Below are 17,499 nucleotides of genomic sequence, written 5' to 3'. Positions count from 1 at the left end.
GGGTTTTGGGGGCCCGAGGTTGCTTTACATTTCCCCCCCCCCACCCCAACCCGTTTTTTTTTTTTTTTTTTTTTTTTTTTTTTTTTTTTTAACCATGTTAGAGCTGTTTGAAAGTTCAAACTGTGATCTGTTTAACGCCAAACAATTCAAATTTGTTCCACCTCTATATGTGACAGAGGCCTAATTTCATGGTGTTAAATCAAGAATATTTATTAATATATTTGTTGTATTCAGCATTTTTAGGTAACATAGTTACTTTATTGTTCTATAAGATACCTGGAAAGCACAGCTTACTGCCCCTCTAAAACTTGTATGGTTGGAAACGTAGCTACTGAGTCACAGGTGAAGATAATTATTAAAAAAATACTTTCCTTACTTTTCCCTGCTCAGTATTTTCAGCATCTTCTTCCTCTAAATCGCTTTATTATTAAATGATAGTTTTTATTCAGTTTGGTTGTTTACTGTGAAGCTGCAGGAAGTTAGCGTCGTAATAAAGTGATGAAGTTCAACCTCCTCCCCCCCCCTCCCCCGCCAGGCGTCGGCTGCAGCTGAACCCCACCCAGGCCTTCTTCCTGCTGGTCAACCAGCACAGCATGGTGTCTGTGTCCACCCCCATCTCTGAGATCTACGAGCAGGAGCGGGACGAGGACGGCTTCCTCTACATGGTGTACGCCTCGCAGGAGACCTTCGGCTGCTAGGGAGGAAGAGGAGGAGGAACGGGAACAGGAGAATGGGATGTCTTCTCCACCTTCAGACTCTTTAGTTTATTCAGTTCATTCAACACAAGCTGCAGATGCCAGCAGAGGGCGCTCTGCTGTTTCTCCACACACAGGCGGAGAGCTCTTATTTTGAAAGAACACAAACTGACCAATCACGTTAGAGAATGTAAAGACGTCAAACACTAAACATGCATTTCCGGCTCATTTCAACCCCTTTTAACTGAACTCTTAGTTTTATTTACAGCCAACATGGAGCTTAACCTTTGATGCCGATGTGCAATATTTCTGCCCTCACTCAGCTGTAAGCACAACATCCCAGCTTTTAGTGCCGTAGATTCCCAGGAGCAGCGAAAGCCTCGCGCTGCGTTCAGGGCCGGTCGTAGTTCTTAGTGTTCAGAGCAGAGTGATGCTGCAGCTTCAGGGAGGAGGAGGAGCCACTGTTAGAGGTCAGGAGGGCGGCGCCTCCTGCTGGTCAGTAGAAACACTACAACGTTCAACAGAGAAACCTGTTTAATGTAGGAACTGAATGAGCTTTTTGTTTTGCACATGAATCAAACAGTAAAATGAGGCTCTTTTCTTTTAGGTTATTTGTAATAATCATCTTTTTTTTGTACTTGCTCCCAGTCTGCCTTCTTTAGCAGGAATTTATAGAAAACTTTTGGTTCTGCACTACAAACCCTGCATGTTTTCACTTTTTTATAGAAATGTTAACTGATTTTATGCCATAGTTTTCTTTGAACTATTAGACTTTTTTAGATGTTTTATTCTCCAAACCAAAATACATTAACCTATGTGTGTAAAGCAAAGTGTGCGTCATATAATCAAGCTGTATCACCGTGTTTTTCTTTAGGCTTCCACCAGGTGTCGCTGTTTTCCGCTGGTGTACATAGATGCATTGCTGCGAGTTGACTCAGAGCATTTGCCAGTAAATAAATAAAAACATAGAAAGCTTTGAAATGTTTGGAAGTTTAATTTTTACACAAAACTGCAGATCCTGCTTTTGGTCAGCAGATGACGCCAAAAGCCACCAAATTTGACCGCCTTGGATAATAACTTGAAAGCTAGAGCAGAGAAATACTGCCACCTACAGGTGGGAGTTGGTATGAATATTGACAAGTTTTTGCTGGAAATTTGCAATGAATTTAAATTTTAGCGCAAAATTAAGTACAGCAATCTGTTTTTGCTTGAATTTCTAAAGAAATTTTTATTCAAATGAAATTTGTTTCACGCAAGAAAACAAAATAACTTTAGCCCAAAAATCTGAACAAACCAGTTTATAGTCAAAACATTTGATTAAAATGCAATAAAAGGCAGTCAGATGAAAAGGGAGCAATCAGTTTTATTTTACACATAAAACATCCAATATATTGAGTTTGTCTCCTGACAGAAACACAGCTTTCTGCACTTTCTGGTTCCTCCTGCAGAGCTGACAGAATGAGGAAGTGGATCCATGTTCAATTAGCAGCTCAGAAACCTGCAGACCGATTCATCTGAATGAGTCTTGGTTCATCAAGATGGCCTCCACCTGACTGAAGGCTCCAATGTCTCTGATCTGGTTAATGAGGTTGAAAAAAGGCAGAGATGTTTCTGAATGAAGTCCAGCTGCTTTAGGGGGCGGAGCTTCATGATGGGGGCAAACTGAGGCAGCAGCTTTTATTACGCCATGCTGAGGGGAAACAGGAAATCAATGAGTTAAATATGAATAAACCAGCATAATCCAGCTGGTTATAGTAGAAAACATGGCTGTTTGAGTCTGGAAACAGGAGATCCTCAGCTTTAGCCAGACTGTTTGGGATGTAGGTGGAGCAGATCAGAGTTTCAGCATGTGGAGGTCCCATTTTAATCAACAAAATAAGCAACATTTTCAATTCAAAAACCTTGCTGCTCAATTATTGATTAAATAGACATGAACACAACAACAAATTTTAATCTGTTCTCCAGCCATCAGATTGGTGCAAAGAGTTATTCTACCTGTGTTGTCATTTGGTCCAATGTAAATTGGTTTATAATAAGTTCATAGTTATATGACTGAATGGGTAAAGTTTGGATTTGAAATTTAATAACAGTGTGACATCTGTCTTACAAACTGTCTTTGTCATATTGTATTTGCAACAAAAAAAATGACAGAGTGAGAGCTCTTAGAAGCAAACTAGCTTTGGCGTAAACTTCTTTGGTAACCATGGGAACCAAGAATTTAGGCCGTTTGGAGAAAACAAACGACTTCCTACCTGGGAAGACATTCTTCATTGTAAGTATTTATGTATATGGAAGTCAGCCATGTGTTGCCTTTTCTTTGGTTTGATAAAATGTAGAGAAGTGAACATCATTTTTGAGTGGAACATTAAAATGATCGTCAACTAATAATCAACATTCCTGTTTTGAGTGTAGCATTAATATTAGTGTTTTAGCAAGTAATGTATTTTTATTTTTGTACTTTCTGTTATACATCAGCCACCAAAATCTAATTATAAAAGGTCAGTTAAGAGAAAGCCTTTTAAAGATATTAGCACAATAGCCATTCAGCTTTATATTCGCTCATATGCCAACTCCTTTTAGCATAACTCGAAAACAGCAATACTCATTTCCAACGTCCCATTAGCATGATTTATGAAGCAGAAATTAATTCCCAGTGGCTCGAGAGAAGCAGCTTTGTCGTCCATCGCTGTTAGCTGACGTCGCTTGTGCGTCAAGCTAACAGGCGTACAGGAAATACTAGAAAACAAAGGTTCCGGCTGGAAACTCTGTATTGTAAAAAGATTAAAATGGGGACTTGTGATTTCCTGGAAAGACAGCCTGATAAGTATTTATTTGCAATTTTTATATTAACCTGCAAGACGTTGACTGCTTCCACATTCCCCCACAATTTCAGACTGGATAGATATTGTAAATGAGATACACAAGCAATTACCTTTCCCATCCATCTTAAGAAAAGTTTTTATTCATTTATGGGACCAGATTTTGTAGAGATGTTGTATTAATCAGTCTATTTGTGCTTTTTGGTGTGTGTGTTTCTCACCCCCGGTCTAAATATATGTCCATATTATGGACATCCCTGTCCATTTTTGGAGAGGTATGTCTAAAATATCCCTGTCCAAATAGGGACAGGGATATTTTGAAATAGCACAGCTAATTCAAGAATAGCTGTGCTATTCTTGTCCATAATTCAAGAATAACACAGCTTTATTTCATCAGACTGATGGTGACATGCTTAAAACAAATTAAACTGAAGTAATGCAGATAAATTAGAATAATCCTAAAATTAAAAACTGCAACACCACAAACTATTCATGTTTTATAAACCACATTTTTGCTTTCATTTTACTTTGATGGTACATATTTAGTCAAAAGTAGAATTGGGCCACACTTTGCTAAATAAGAGGCTTTTAAAAGAAAGAGGAATTTGTATTGCATTCTTATAGCCTATAATATAAAAATGATCTATAGATTTGTAGGTTTTAAAATATATTTTGTAACGATAGAATTGTTTTTGCATTTTTTATATCAAAATAAATAAATTTATATTTGCGGCCAACAGCTACTTTTAATGTCAGAGTTGTGACCCTTGTTGTAAAAAGTCTGGACACTCCAGTCTAAATAATACACATGTATACCAGTGTTTTATTTTACCCTTTCTCTCCCAAACAGTTCTAAGTTGGTGTAGGTGAAATAAAAAAAAGACAGGATATTTCTACTTTTTGAAGTTGTAACTTTTGTTGACTGAAAATATAAAATGCCAAGAATTACATATAAAATTTTATAAATTTTATAAATGTTGAAGTTTAAATTTCAACATTTTGTTCCAATCTTCAATGTTTTTATTGAGATTTATTGCAACAAAAGAAACACGAAGCTGATCTATATTAAAAACAAGAATCTGATAAGTGTGGATGGCCTGACCTGTCGATGAGCGAGTCCCTCATGCTGGTGGCGATGGCGGACGCCTGCGCCGCCTCGCTGAGCCGGAACACGCTCTCGATGACGGACAGCTCCGTGCTCGTGGTGTCCAGGCCACAGAACGCGCACCAGTCGTTGACCACCATCCCCGCCGCGATCACCTCGCTGCCCCGGTTCACTGTGCCGGCCTGCACATCAAACCCACCGTTACTACCGGCTGTGGTTCCACTGAGCCCAGAACCTGGCCAGCGGACCGGAACTCACCACCAGGGGGACCTGCAGCAGGGACGACAGCTCATCCTGGTCCTCGATGGACGTCTTGGGGTGGACCAGGCCGCCCTGGTTGCTGAAGGCACAGTAGGACCCGACCAGAACCTGCTCGGCCACCGTCTGACGGAACACCTCCACCTTCAGCGTGTCGGCCAGGATCTCCTCCGTTTCCTGAGGCAGAGGAGAACGACATGGAGGAGCAACTCATCAGTAGGGCTGGACAATAAATCAATACATTGCCATAGAAACATGATCAATATTGATAGATAATACATCTGATATATTATTCAATACATAGTTCTCATGTGACACCGTACTACTGGGAACTTTGTAGCTGACAACCATCTTGGTAGGTAACCGTAACTAACCCTCATTCTCATACAGCTAGGCCAGTCACAATAAGCAATAAATCAATTAATCGCATGATAAAATACAACAATATCAATAACTTTCATTTGCATGATTTAGCGTTTTTCTCTTTCTACCAAAAACCAGATGATAAAATCTTCAGCCTGGTGCTTTGGTCTCAACCAGCCTTTTTTGGAGGGTAATTTTGTTTACAGAGACTTTATAATTTATTTTATTTGTTTTGTTTATTTATTGTGGGTATTTAAATTGTCTTCCAGTTCCAGAGTTCAATGTTCATTAGAATTTAAAGTATATGAAGCTTTGACAATGGGATGTTGCATTATTATGCCATTACCATTATATTATTTAAACATGGCTTCTGGTCATCCAGAAGAATTTGTTATTGTGACAGACCTACATACAGCAGCGTTTTTGTTGCTATATGTTTCTCTTGCACGTTGGTAAAGAGTTTCTTTTTGTTGGGTTCATCTACACTTTATGCTGTGCTTGGCTACCAAGATGGCGGTTCAGTGGTGTGGAAAACTTCCTGTCCAGATTTGTGGGGATTATGTACAATTTCAGTGAACTCCGATCTAGAACTGCACAGCATTCTGGGGAATGTAGGCAGAGGAAAGACTTTAGCTACTAGCCCTCTCAAAGCAGGGTTAGAGTTTGGAGGAATCAACTAACTCTCACTCACTCTTTGGTTACCTAGCAACCAAAGGGTACTAGGTAACTAGCACTCATTACTTAGCAACAACCTGTTGAGTAACTTGCGCAGCAACAGTTTCATGTTTCGCCTCATAACTGCTTAAAAATAAAAACCAACAGTGTGGAGTGAAAACCGTGGAACAGGAAAGATCACGTCACCACTTTGGCAGCATTTCAGATATTTAAAACCAAAATTAATCAATAATTATTGATCCTAACTGATAAGAAACGCTTATATCGTGATATGGTTTGTGGTCATATCATCAAGCCCTACTCCTGAGGACGGGCTCTCACCCGGTCCAGGTCCGGGTGGACCAGCGCCACGTAGTCGTTGCAGGCCACCACGTTGCCTAGCGCAGACAGCCGCTCCTCGACCCGCTGGATCCGCACGCCGTCTGGCAGGGAGTTCCTGATGTGCTGCAGCTCCTGGTCCGTCGTGTTGTTGGGCACCAGCAGGCCATGGCGGTTCCCTGATGGAGACAAGGAGGAAGAGGAGAGGCTCGTTAGCAGACCAGGTAACCGTAAAGAGGAAGAAGAAGAGGCTCCACTGACCAACACACATCCTGCCGATGATCCGGCATCCGGCGATGGAGGCGTGAACCACGGGGATGGTTTCTGACAGCTCGCCTTCAAACACGCTGGAAACACAAACCAGGGTTACAACAGTTCTGCGTTTTCATTATAGTTTAGTTTTATTTCATTCTGACTTTCTGTTTGTCTAATTCAATTACTTATAATTAGTTTTTAAAGTGTGTTTGCTAGTTTTTATTAGTTATAGTAGTAGTTTTAATTTTTTTATACTATAATTTTTAGGTGCAGAACTCAAAAAGTATATTACTGTGATTATACACTGATTCAGTAGTGAATACTCAATGGAAGAAACCATTTTCAAAAACATTAATTATTGTTGAATAACTTGCCATCTCTGGTGTTTTCTCCAAACTTTTGCCATGAGTTCTGATTGGTTGCTCTTTGGGCCAATAGGAGCTTTCGTGTTCAATCAGAGCCATTTCCTGCAGCATCATCAAGATTGTTACTTTTACTGTTTTCTCCAATAGATAATCAATAAATATTAATAAAACTTAGAAATTATGATTAAATGCAGCTTCTGTCTGCAGTTTAGCAATAAAAATCAGACTTCTTTATAAAACCAGATGCCTGAAAACTCGTGTTTGGATGTTTTTGAAGAGTCATATTTCTGTTTCGCTTAAAGAAGTTTAATTGTCACTTTTATTGTTTTCACAGTAAATAAATTTTATTGTGAGATGAATTTATTAATTTTAGATCCAGTCCAGAAAAACAATTCACCCGATCCGTCTTCATGGTTTATCTGTTGGAGGACAAACTGACCGCTTCTCATTTTCTTCTACTACTCTCCAATGTCATAATTTACTGTTCACCCTTTGTTTTCTCTCAGTTATTTTTCTGATATGCCTGTGATTCCTTCCTGGAGGACAGTTTACATTTAACTACTCCTTGTTCACTTTTCTGGTTCTGCTGGAGGTTTCTTCCCGTTTTTCCTCTCCACTGTCGCCACATGCATGCTAACTTCTATCTCTCAAGTGCATCGAGATGACATTTATTATGAATTGACACTATGTAAACAAACTGAATGAATGAGGCTAATTAGCATCTCATAGTGTTGGACGGGGCCAAAGGTTCTGGATGTTAGCAGGAGTTCTGATCCGGTCTGGTTCTGACCCAGACAGCTCGAAGAGCTGGGTTTTGATCTGGTTCTTCTGGTTCAGCCCAGCTGGATCACCTGGTACCGCTGCTGGTTGGTGCTAGTGGGGTAAAGTCTGTTGTTGCCTCCCAGTCAGAACTCCGGGATTACCCGCTTCGCCCAAATGTTTGACTGCTGTCAGAACCGAGGCGCGTGCGCGGCAGGTGGGGACCCACCTGTAGAAGTTTTCGGAGCCTCCGATGGCCACGAGGCAGTAGGTGTTGGTGAGTTTGGCGAAGCAGCCGATCTCGTTGTTCTTCTCGAAGGAGGCTCTGACAGCCATGAGGAAGAGGAGGAGGAGGACGAGGGAGGAAGAGAACGTTCAGCTCCAGGAGAAACAAAACCGTTCTTTTCTTGAACAGGAACAGAAATTAAAGTTATTGTCAGGTGATCCAGCAGCCTCACGCACTCTGGGAACTAACATGAACTTTTAGCTAGCTCTACCAGTTACCATCTACTAGCTCTACGGCTCCTACCTTCAACCCCACGTGTTGACTTCCGCTTCGGGGTTCCCGTAGTGACGTAGCACGTATGGTGCGTCGAACTATTTATTTGCCACGAGTCAAATATTTGGTATGCCCGTTATAAAACACTTCTTCTTTATTTTATTCTTTAAGAGTTCAGATTTGTATATTTGTCTCCTTTTTATTTATCTACAGTTTTTAAATTAGTTTTTATTTTTACGAGTAATTTTTGCCCATTAATCCTTGTGTTTTGTATTTTGTTTTTCATTTGTATATATTAATTTCAGCTGCATTCATTACATCACAAATGTAATGTGATTTTAATTATTCTATTTCAAACATGTATATTGTTCTAATTATTCCTTTTATTATTTTTTACTTTTATTTTTTGTCTATATACATTTTCCAGGATTGTAGCAATAACATCGATACCAAGTCATTGTCAGCATTGGGTCGATTAGTTTCAGATTCCCTTTTGAAATGTAATTTCATTTTTACATTGTGGCTTCTCAAATCTGTCTAAGAAAAGATTCGGTTTTAAATTCAACTTAAAATTCTATATATTTATATAGCTTTATTTAGGAAAAAATGTTTTTCTACTGTCTCTGTCATGTTAAAAAACTACTGTATATGTATTGATTTTGAATTTACTTTGTATCAGATTGATAACAAAACATGCAGATTGCACACTTCTAATGCATGCCTCCATCATTGGTCTCCATGGAAGCCAAACTTCACCCAGATCAGATTTTCCATATGCTTAGCTGCTAAGTGGCATTGTTTGTCCAGTTGATTTTGCAGTTCCTGACTGATTCACGCTTTAAAATTATTTTATTGGTTCCTGTCCTCGAGTTTGTCTCCAGCAGGTGTTGCTCTCACATTTCCAGACTGAATTTAATCTAAACAATCAGTGATGAATCCATAAATCCAATCAGAGCGGCTCCTCTTGTTTAATAAGCTGCATAGCAACCAGCTTCACGTTGCTCGCTCTCAGCCAATCACAGAGGGTTCTTCTATTGACGTAAGGTGCCCTGTTGTTTGTCACTGGGGTGCAACAAAGACCAGCAGAAGAGCGTGAGAGCATCACTCTAACTAGTAATGCTGACCGGGGAGACAGATGTGTAATAATGATTAAATCTATGGATGACTTTATTATTCTTTTCGTTTTAAGGGTAATTTTGTTTATTCCTTGTTTTTGTTGTTTATGTATTTTGGATATTTAAAATGTCTCCCTGTTCCAGTGTTAAATGATCACTATAATTTAAAATTTATTATGCCAATGCCATTATATTACTTGAAAATGGTCTCAAAACAACATTACTTTATCGCAATAACTTTATCGTCCATCTGGTTCTGAACTCAGCTCAGACTCCTAGAGATGTTAGTATCAGCTATACGCCTCGGAGTAATGCCTCTTTTCACTCTCTGGGATCTCTGCAGCCGTCCTCTCAGCCGACACGTCGGAGCAGATTGTCTGCCTGGAAACATCGGAAACTGATCGGAACCGCCGTCAGACAGAGACACGGACCTCCCCGGACCCCCAAGGGTCGATTAGGTGGGAAGACATTCATTTCTGTTGAAGATCAGATCCCAGATCCGACTGTCCTGTAGGGGGCAGCAGCGGAGACAACCCGCACTAGAGAACAGATAAACGTTCTCAGAATAAAGCAGTTCAGAGGTCATTCCAACCAACAAACCGTCCCAGATTTTCTGACGGGTCAGAACCATCATCACTCTTATTCAGGAGAAAATCTGGAAAAATCCGCAGTTAAACTGGGATTGTGGAAAAACTGGATTGGAATAGTAACTGGATCGGGTAAAATACAGGTTTCTGTGACCCGGTTTGACTCTGAATGATGGCTCTGATGGAAAGATGGCTGAGATATGGAGGTCCAAACAGGATGAGGTTCATTTACTGCTGTCACCATTCATCCATCCATTTTCTGTACACCCTTGTCCCTAGTGTGGTCGGGAGGGGTGCTGGTGCCTATCTCCAGCGAATGTTTCGGGCGAGAGGCGGGGTCACCCTGGACAGGTCGCCAGTCTGTCGCACACTCCTGACACCAGATCAATATTATTATTACTGCTCACAGATGATTAATCTGAATTATGCCTCTGTTTCATAAACTAAAACTCACTCTGACTTTGTTTTCGGATCAGAACAACTTGGCTTGGGTCGGTTTCATCTCTCGCCTGTTTTTCTGTTGGATTTTCTGGTTCTTCTTGTTCATTTCTTCCCTCTGCGCATATTTAAAGGTGCAGTATATGTGTTTTCCAACCACACAGTGCCATTTTATAGCACAATCAAGTTACTGTGTTAGCTACAGTTGTTATGCATATACTGAATATGACTTAAAAGAAATTAGACTTTGTGATTTAACGCCTTGAAATTGGGTCTCTTTAAAAACTCCTGCTCTTTCTGAAACTCCACGTTCAGGAAGTTGTCACAACATGGCTCCTCGTTTAACGTTTTCACCAGCATTGCTCTGAGAAGTAGCTCCTATAATGAGCTCAGCAAATGCTCGTTTCCACTAGGTGTTTGCTAATTGCTGCTGGCTAGTCTGAAGGAGCTGAGTGTGGGAGGAGCTGTGCCTCGAAGGCGGGGCTAGGTCCACCTGGGCATTTTGTCCAGTTGAATGGTTGAAAAGGAGATTTAAGGATATGAAATAATCAAGGCAACACTCCGGGTATGTTTTTGATGAGGGATAACATTATGACATAATTTAAAGCTAAAAAAGTAGATTTTACATGATACTGCCCATTTAGCGAAACCTGGCAGCCATCTGTGGTTTTGCAGAACCAGGCTGCTGCTGAATCTGGGTCTCAGACATACTGCGGTTCTGGACTGATGAGGACAGACAGACAACAACAGGACCTGAGAGGATAGAGTTATTTTTAGACTGATCTGATCTAATCAGACAATGAGGAGGAGGAGGAGGAGACTGGACGATGATGAAGGTCATGACTGAAGCAATTCTGAAGTTAGAAAAGATGTTCAGTTTAATCCGTCGTGAAAGGAGGAGAGAATATTCTGCAGCGAAGGCTAAAGGTCAGAGGCGTCCTGCATGTTGGAGATTTGATGACAAAATGTTGATAATTTAGAGACTTGACTTGGAGATAATGATTTATGACCTCTGGATTTTTCTACTTTAACATAAATATAAATACAGCTAACAGCAGAGCATAAAAATTCTGTTTGGGGAAGGGCTGATTTTAATTTCCCAGCATGCATTTCCTCCCACTGTGAGACAGTGTTGAGAAGAGGAAGGTGACCTGATCATCTGCTTCCTCCTATCTGATCAGAGACGACCTGATAACCAGGAGAGGAGAGCACATCTTGTCCACTTCCTGTCTATCACCACCGTCCATCTCTGTTCACACACCTAAACACACACACATACGCGTTTTCATGAAACATAAAGACGTATGACAAAAATAGGACAAATGGGTACGTGCCTTTCCAAATGTTCTAGAGGCCCAATAATCAAATGATTTTATATCTATTCTAACAGCAAACCATTAATCCATTGAGATTTTAACTAGAATTATATTTTGATCAAATCAGATTTTTATGTGACTAATCGGGACATTGTTTGGTTTATGTGACTTATGAGGGCTATAATCTCTCAAACAGTTATTTCATGTTAAAGTGAATTGTGAGACCCAGAGATGCACACAATATTTTCCAGTATATGTTACTTATGAAGATCAGACACGCACGCACGCACGCACGCACGCACACACACGCACACACACACACACACACACACACACACAGAGCAGTTAACTTCAATGAAATATTCTACATAGAGTTTCTAATCTGTTTCTCAGTCAGAATAAAGCAGTTTGACTTTATGTAAAATTGGTTTTGGCAGCTACATAGAGCTTATTATGGGATGGATGACAGTTGAAACCAAACTGCTGGTGGAAACAGGAAGTAAACTCTTGACTTCGTTGTGTCATCTGCGTGACTCGTAGCTCCAGTAGGGGGTAGCAATTTGCTGGATTTTCAGAATAAAAGTCCAAGCATTAACTGGTTTTCTGCTCAGGTCTGAAAATTGACAATGGGAGGAGGTCAGAGTCATGAGAAAGAGGATGAGGAGCGAAGAGGAGGAGCTGAAGAACATAAGAAGCCTGAGAAGGCTGAATCTTCTGAAGGTAAAAACAGAGATGTGAACAATTCAGACATTTATTTCTGATGAATTAATGCTGTTCTTCTCAGAGTCATCAGGTGAGCTGCCCCAGTGCAGGATGGGAAACAGGATGGTGGACAACATGTGCTTCATGATCTCTTGCACCAACTGGTATTGAACTGGTGCAGACTGGGACTACTGGAGGAAGATGGAAGAAACATTCCAGAAATAAATCTTAAGGAAGTTTGATCTTCAGTTCCCAGGTTTAATCATAAATCTGTTGAAAAACCATCCAGGCATTGTTTATGTTAGTTTACTGCAGGAAGAGGAGAGAGGTTACATGATGAGGTCAGAACCAGAGGCTCTGTTGGATAGAGGAGGATTCATGGAGTCACCTTCTTATTATTTATCTAAAATTAATCTGATTACCTTCATTACTGCATCAGGCTTGATCCTGCAAAAGCTGAAACCAGTATTTATACATTTGCTGCAGTGCTTTAATGGCTGAAGGTAGAAACATGGCTGCTGCTGTTAAGTTTTCTTTGTTTTTTGTTTTTTTGAATCAATGATCAGGAGAAGTTTTGGTCAAGGCAGAGTTTTTCATCCCTGCTTCCACTGAAATACTTCAGTTTCTCTGCAGCTTCAGCAGAAAAGATGCAACAGCTGGTGATGTGGAGCTGATTCATCTGGATTTAAACTGAGGCTTTGATGATAAAGATTGAAATGAAAAGATAATAATGGATTTCTGGGTTTTTTTTAAGAGGGTTTCACATTGGATCAATAAATTCTTTGCATTAGGAAACACTATGAATAAAAATACAAATACAATAATTGAAAACATTTTTTGTAAATATATTGATTTTATAGATTTCCAACAAGAAAAACACACAAAAGTGAGAAAACATAACGTAACAGGTGGCAATGCATTCCATAGCATGTGCATAAATACATGCAGAGTGCATAATATTTAAATGTATCCATCAAAGTAAGTACTGGTTGACAAATATAAAATACACTTTCTAGGTTAGTCAAGGAAAATCTGAGATTTCACATCTGGAGATGTGAAATGACTTTATCGTGTTTGATTTTCATGCAGAATTAAACATCACTCTGAACACACTACTCCCGAAGTGAAACATGGTAGCGGCAGCATCATGCTGTAGGAAGATGAATGGAGCCAAATCCTGGAGGAAAATCTGTCAGAGGCAGAAAATGTGAGACTGGGATGTAGGTTCACCAGGCTCAACGTATCTCTGTGGCAGAAGAATCAAGATGTTGCAATGACCTAGTCAAAGTACAGAGTACAACCTGACTGGAATGCTTTGTTGGGAATTGGGTTATAATAGTATAATAGTTTGGGATTCTTCATTGTAGTTTAGTTTTATTTCGTTGTGACTTTTTGTTTGTCTAATTCAGTTGGCTTTAATTAGTTTATAGAGTGTGTTTGCTAGTTTTTAATAGTTATAGTAATAGTTTTTTTTAATGCTTTTAATTTTTAGGTAAAGAATAAAAAATATCAAAATTATCACAAAAATGTATTGTGATAATTTCGAAGAGTCTTGACCTCAACCCGATAGAACACCTTTGAGATGAATTAGAGCGGAGACTGAGAGCCAGGCCTTCTCGTCCACCATCTGTAAGTGACCTAGAGAGCTGAGCGGAAACAGAGTTCTTGTTTTAAGAAAACAGAACTTCATCCATCAGTCTGGATGTTTGGATCTCAGTTTGTTTCCATCAGCAGAAATCTCCACTGTCCTCACCTGTTCAGGATCAGCACACCTGGATGCTGTCAGAGTTTCAATATGACCAATCAGGTTTCATTTGACTTTGTGTTCTTCATGCTGAGAACATCATAGTTTGTATTTGACCACTGAGATCTTCATCGGCAGGATTTTTACTTTATCTGCAGTGATGATGTATGGAAACATCTTGTCAGTGAAGGTGTGTGTGAAGATGTGTATGTATGTGTTGGTATCCAAATCAGTGAACGACAGCTTTCCTCTGTCATAGTCCAGATTCACTCTGATCCTCTGGATCTTTTTCTGGACAGATAGATCTATGAGAGGAGCTGCTGGAGATCGTGCTATGTATTTACCTTTATAGAACTGTATAACCAATCGTCCAGACAGTATCTCTCCTTTCCTCTGGACTGACTGTGGTAACACACCAAGCATCCAGGCTCTACCATCTCCAAAATCAACATCCCAGCTGTGGTTCCCTGAGTTAAAACCCTCAGAGCCCAGAACAGACCACCAGTGATCAAATCTCTCTGGATTATCAGGAAGCTGCTGTTCCCCTCCTACAGTCACAGTGGTCAGATCGTCAGACAGGATTATTCTCGGATTAGCCGTGTTTGGGTCCAGAACCAGAGGAGTGTAGGTCACCATGCCCTTCATGTTGCTCCAGATGTTGAAGGCCAGGTTGCCCAGATGTTTGGCCTGGTCTATCAGAGCTCCTGAGGGCAGCTGTGGATCCTCCAGCAGGGGGCAGCGCTGGACTCTTTCCACTGCAGCCTTGTAGTTGTGCAGGAATGAGACGTCTGCAGCTCTCAGCTCCTCCTCTGTGGCTCTGACTGTGTCTGAAAGAGCTGCTATCTCTCTGCTCAGAGCCTCCATCTTCTCCTTCATCATCCCTCTCTTCTGCTCCTCTTCCTCCCTCAGTGCAGCCAGCCTGGCCTCCTCTTCCTCTGTCAGAAACTGATGAAGCTTCTTAAACTGCTCAACAATCTGCCTCTCTGTGTGTCGGGCCTGGACCTTCAGGTGTTCTGCTGTCTGATCAAACTCCTCTTTAACTTCCTTCTTCATCTCCAGGTTCTTCTTTAAAGGCTCCAGAGATGTTTTCAGTTTCTCTCTGTGTTGCTGAGCAGCTTCATCGATGGGCCTGAATCTGTGCTTGGAGTGTTTTTCTGAATCTCTGCAGACGAGACAAACTGGCTGCTGATGGTCCAGACAGAAGAGTTTGAGTTTCTCAGAGTGCAGACTGCAGAGACGCATTGGAGCATTTTGGATTTTCTGCTGTAGGAATGATTCACACAGGTTCTCCAGAACCAGATTTAAAGTCAGTTCCATCCTTGAAGATCTCCTCTTACAAACTGGACACTCTCTTGCTGGTTTCTCTCTCCACCAGTTCTTCAGACACTCCTTACAGAAGCTGTGGCTACATGACAGAACAACCAGATCCGTAAAGACGTCCTGACAGACCGGACAGCAGAGATCCTCCTCTAACCTGGAAGCCATTTTGTCTCTGAGTGAAGCTGAAAACACAGAAGGTCCAGTCAGTCTCGGCTCCCTCCCTCCTCTACTAACTTCCCTCAAAGTGACTCTGAGTGTTTTGGTCCAACTCACCTTCAGTGTGAGCAGCTTGAAGCAGCAGAGCTGGAGGTTTCCACTTTTCCCTCCTGCAGCTGGACTCACTCAGAGGAAGCTGCTAGTTTGGTCTGATTCCTGCTTTGGTTCAGTTCTGATTGAGGTTCTGTTTCAATGCAGAATTCAACCTTTGAGCTGCCATAAAACTCACTGATTAACAGGTTTTATTTTTCTTTGCACAGATCAGAATAAACCTGTAATAAAGATGGAGGTATAAAGTGATTGAACTTTGTCAACTTGATTCTCATTCATTCTACTCCAGAGCTGGTTGATTTAACCTGTAAATGAAAACAATAAATATTTCATATAAAACATAAAGCTACAGAAATTGATACATATAAACTCTGTTCAGTCACCAAAAAAACAAACAAAAAAAAAACAAAAAAAAAAAAAACAATATAGTTCAAGGAATTTTGATCTGTGGAAAACACCACTAATAATAGTTTGATATACAGAAAATACTTTCATTATTTTAGTCCAACAGGTCAGATTGGTGCTGCGCCTGGGGAAAAGAGAGCATCTTACTGGAGTGTTGTGGTGAATACAGAGCTGAGCTGAAAGGTAAAGCTCTTGATTTCTATGCGTTCCCAGTCACAGTTTGGGAACGCAGTTCCCTCTGCAGGGAACTGCAGATTGGAGCTTGGTCATCCAGGAGGAGACTAAGAGGAAGACCAGGACACGCTGGAGGGACGATGGTTCTGCCAGGGAGCGAAGAGGGAAACCACGAGGGATCACAGAGGCTTGGAACAAGGTTCAGCACCGAAGAATGGAAGGACCTTCAGCTGACCGCTTACATGTGAACACACCTGCTGGCTCCACCCTTACATCTCTGGCTACTGGGTCAACTGCGCCCTCTGGTGGAGACAAGATGTAAAACCAAAACATACAGTCACACACCTCTAACCCTGAAATGGCTCTTCTTCTTAACTGTACATTTGCTTTATGATTTTATCAGAACTTTAGAAAGTTTCTTAACTTTTTTTAATGTATCGTTTCCTTTTAATCGCCTTTAAAGAAATTAAATAGAACTTTAAAGTTTTTATTTGACTGTAGCGTTTGTGTTGTATATGTCAGAATTTAATAACATTAACGGCTCTTTCTAATTACAATATGTCAAGACTACAGTGATCCTACTGATTAGATATATAGAAACAATATGTTACCGTTCAGCAGTTAAGGTAAAAAAGTAAAACTATTTCATATTTAGGAGCTAAATCCAGCCACCCAAAGAGACAGGAGACAGTAAATCTTCATTTTAAGTGATGAAGTCTTTTATTGACATTTCTTAGAACATGGTGGTGTTGGTACAGAACCGGTGCCAAACAAACTCAAAGAGAGAGAGAAACCGTTTTCAATTTTCAGAATAAAATCCTTCAAAAATAAACCATAAATTGGAAACAGAAACATGGTTGTTCATCTGAAAAATGCTGCAAATGACAGAAATACTAAGATTTTTAAAAACATATTTTTTGTATTTACAGAACTTGAGATGAAACTGGATTTCAAAAATGCTTCAGTATTTTGAGTCAAAAATCAAGATCAGATTTTTTTCGCTAATTTTTATTTGATAATCAACCCATTATTAAAGAACAAACAAAAGTCAAACATTGTTCACAGAAAAATATTCTTTCTGTTAAGAACAGAATTTTTCTAAATCTTTCAGATGAGTCAGCAGTAAAAAGTCTGAACATCTGAAATGTTTTTCTGCGTCTCAATAATTAAAGACAGGAATAAAAAGTAAAGGCAACAACAGGTAAGTTAAAAACCAACTCCAGGTTTTCCGGCAGATTCGCTTGGATTCATCAGGAAAATTGACTCTGGAGGAAGTTGGTAAAAATAATTCAACTAATGATTGATTGATTCTCTTTTCAG

The 17,499-nt window shown here is 40.2% G+C and overlaps 3 protein-coding genes and 1 long non-coding RNA gene across 5 annotated transcripts in view; 2 read left to right on the top strand and 2 right to left on the bottom strand.

Annotated features, from left to right (window-relative positions):
• Positions 1-1,024, top strand: part of map1lc3a (microtubule-associated protein 1 light chain 3 alpha) — an 8,169-nt gene extending 7,145 nt beyond the window's left edge. The window contains exon 4 of the mRNA XM_015046529.1: positions 536-1,024. Within this exon, the coding sequence (XP_014902015.1) occupies positions 536-698 (163 nt within the window). The 3' untranslated portion in view covers positions 699-1,024. The remainder of the gene's footprint in view (positions 1-535) is intronic.
• Positions 1,025-1,488: 464 nt separating this feature from the next.
• eif6 (eukaryotic translation initiation factor 6) lies at positions 1,489-8,212 on the bottom strand. 2 transcript variants are annotated; one of them, XM_015046527.1, is made up of 7 exons: positions 8,142-8,212; positions 7,842-8,018; positions 6,495-6,580; positions 6,237-6,412; positions 4,878-5,054; positions 4,617-4,801; positions 1,489-2,385 (listed from the first exon to the last, which is right to left on the bottom strand). In XM_015046527.1, the coding sequence occupies exons 2-7, from the start codon at positions 7,946-7,948 to the stop codon at positions 2,376-2,378; spliced, it is 741 nt and encodes a 246-aa protein (XP_014902013.1). In that variant the 5' UTR covers positions 7,949-8,018; positions 8,142-8,212; the 3' UTR covers positions 1,489-2,375. The 2 variants fall into 2 exon arrangements, with proteins under 2 accessions (XP_014902013.1, XP_014902014.1); XM_015046528.1 differs by having other exon boundaries at positions 8,094-8,187.
• Positions 8,213-9,558: 1,346 nt separating this feature from the next.
• LOC106956016 (uncharacterized) lies at positions 9,559-12,992 on the top strand. The gene is made up of 3 exons (XR_001426697.1): positions 9,559-9,684; positions 12,179-12,287; positions 12,352-12,992. It is a non-coding gene; the product is annotated as an uncharacterized LOC106956016 (long non-coding RNA).
• Positions 12,823-15,909, bottom strand: LOC106956012 (nuclear factor 7, brain-like). Its single transcript, XM_015046525.1, has 2 exons — positions 15,607-15,909; positions 12,823-15,515 (listed from the first exon to the last, which is right to left on the bottom strand). The coding sequence occupies exon 2, from the start codon at positions 15,496-15,498 to the stop codon at positions 14,113-14,115; it is 1,386 nt and encodes a 461-aa protein (XP_014902011.1). The 5' UTR covers positions 15,499-15,515; positions 15,607-15,909; the 3' UTR covers positions 12,823-14,112.
• Positions 15,910-17,499: the final 1,590 nt, after the last annotated feature.

Source organism: Poecilia latipinna, unplaced genomic scaffold (genome assembly GCF_001443285.1).
Source record: "Poecilia latipinna isolate Pla-1442-1.1 unplaced genomic scaffold, P_latipinna-1.0 Scaffold782, whole genome shotgun sequence".
Classification (NCBI taxonomy): Eukaryota; Metazoa; Chordata; class Actinopteri; order Cyprinodontiformes; family Poeciliidae; genus Poecilia; species Poecilia latipinna.
This window is presented reverse-complemented; position numbering and strand designations above follow the sequence as displayed.

Coding starts and splice junctions, on each gene's coding strand:
- eif6 (XM_015046527.1), bottom strand. CDS start 7,948: ATGGCTGTCAGAGCCTCCTTCGAGAAGAACAACGAGATCGGCTGCTTC. Junction 6,581..7,841: donor GGCTCCGAAAACTTCTACAG/GTGGGTCCCCAC, acceptor TTGTGTTTCCAG/CGTGTTTGAAGGCGAGCTGT. Junction 4,802..4,877: donor TGCTGCAGGTCCCCCTGGTG/GTGAGTTCCGGT, acceptor TTTGATGTGCAG/GCCGGCACAGTGAACCGGGG.
- LOC106956012 (XM_015046525.1), bottom strand. CDS start 15,498: ATGGCTTCCAGGTTAGAGGAGGATCTCTGCTGTCCGGTCTGTCAGGAC.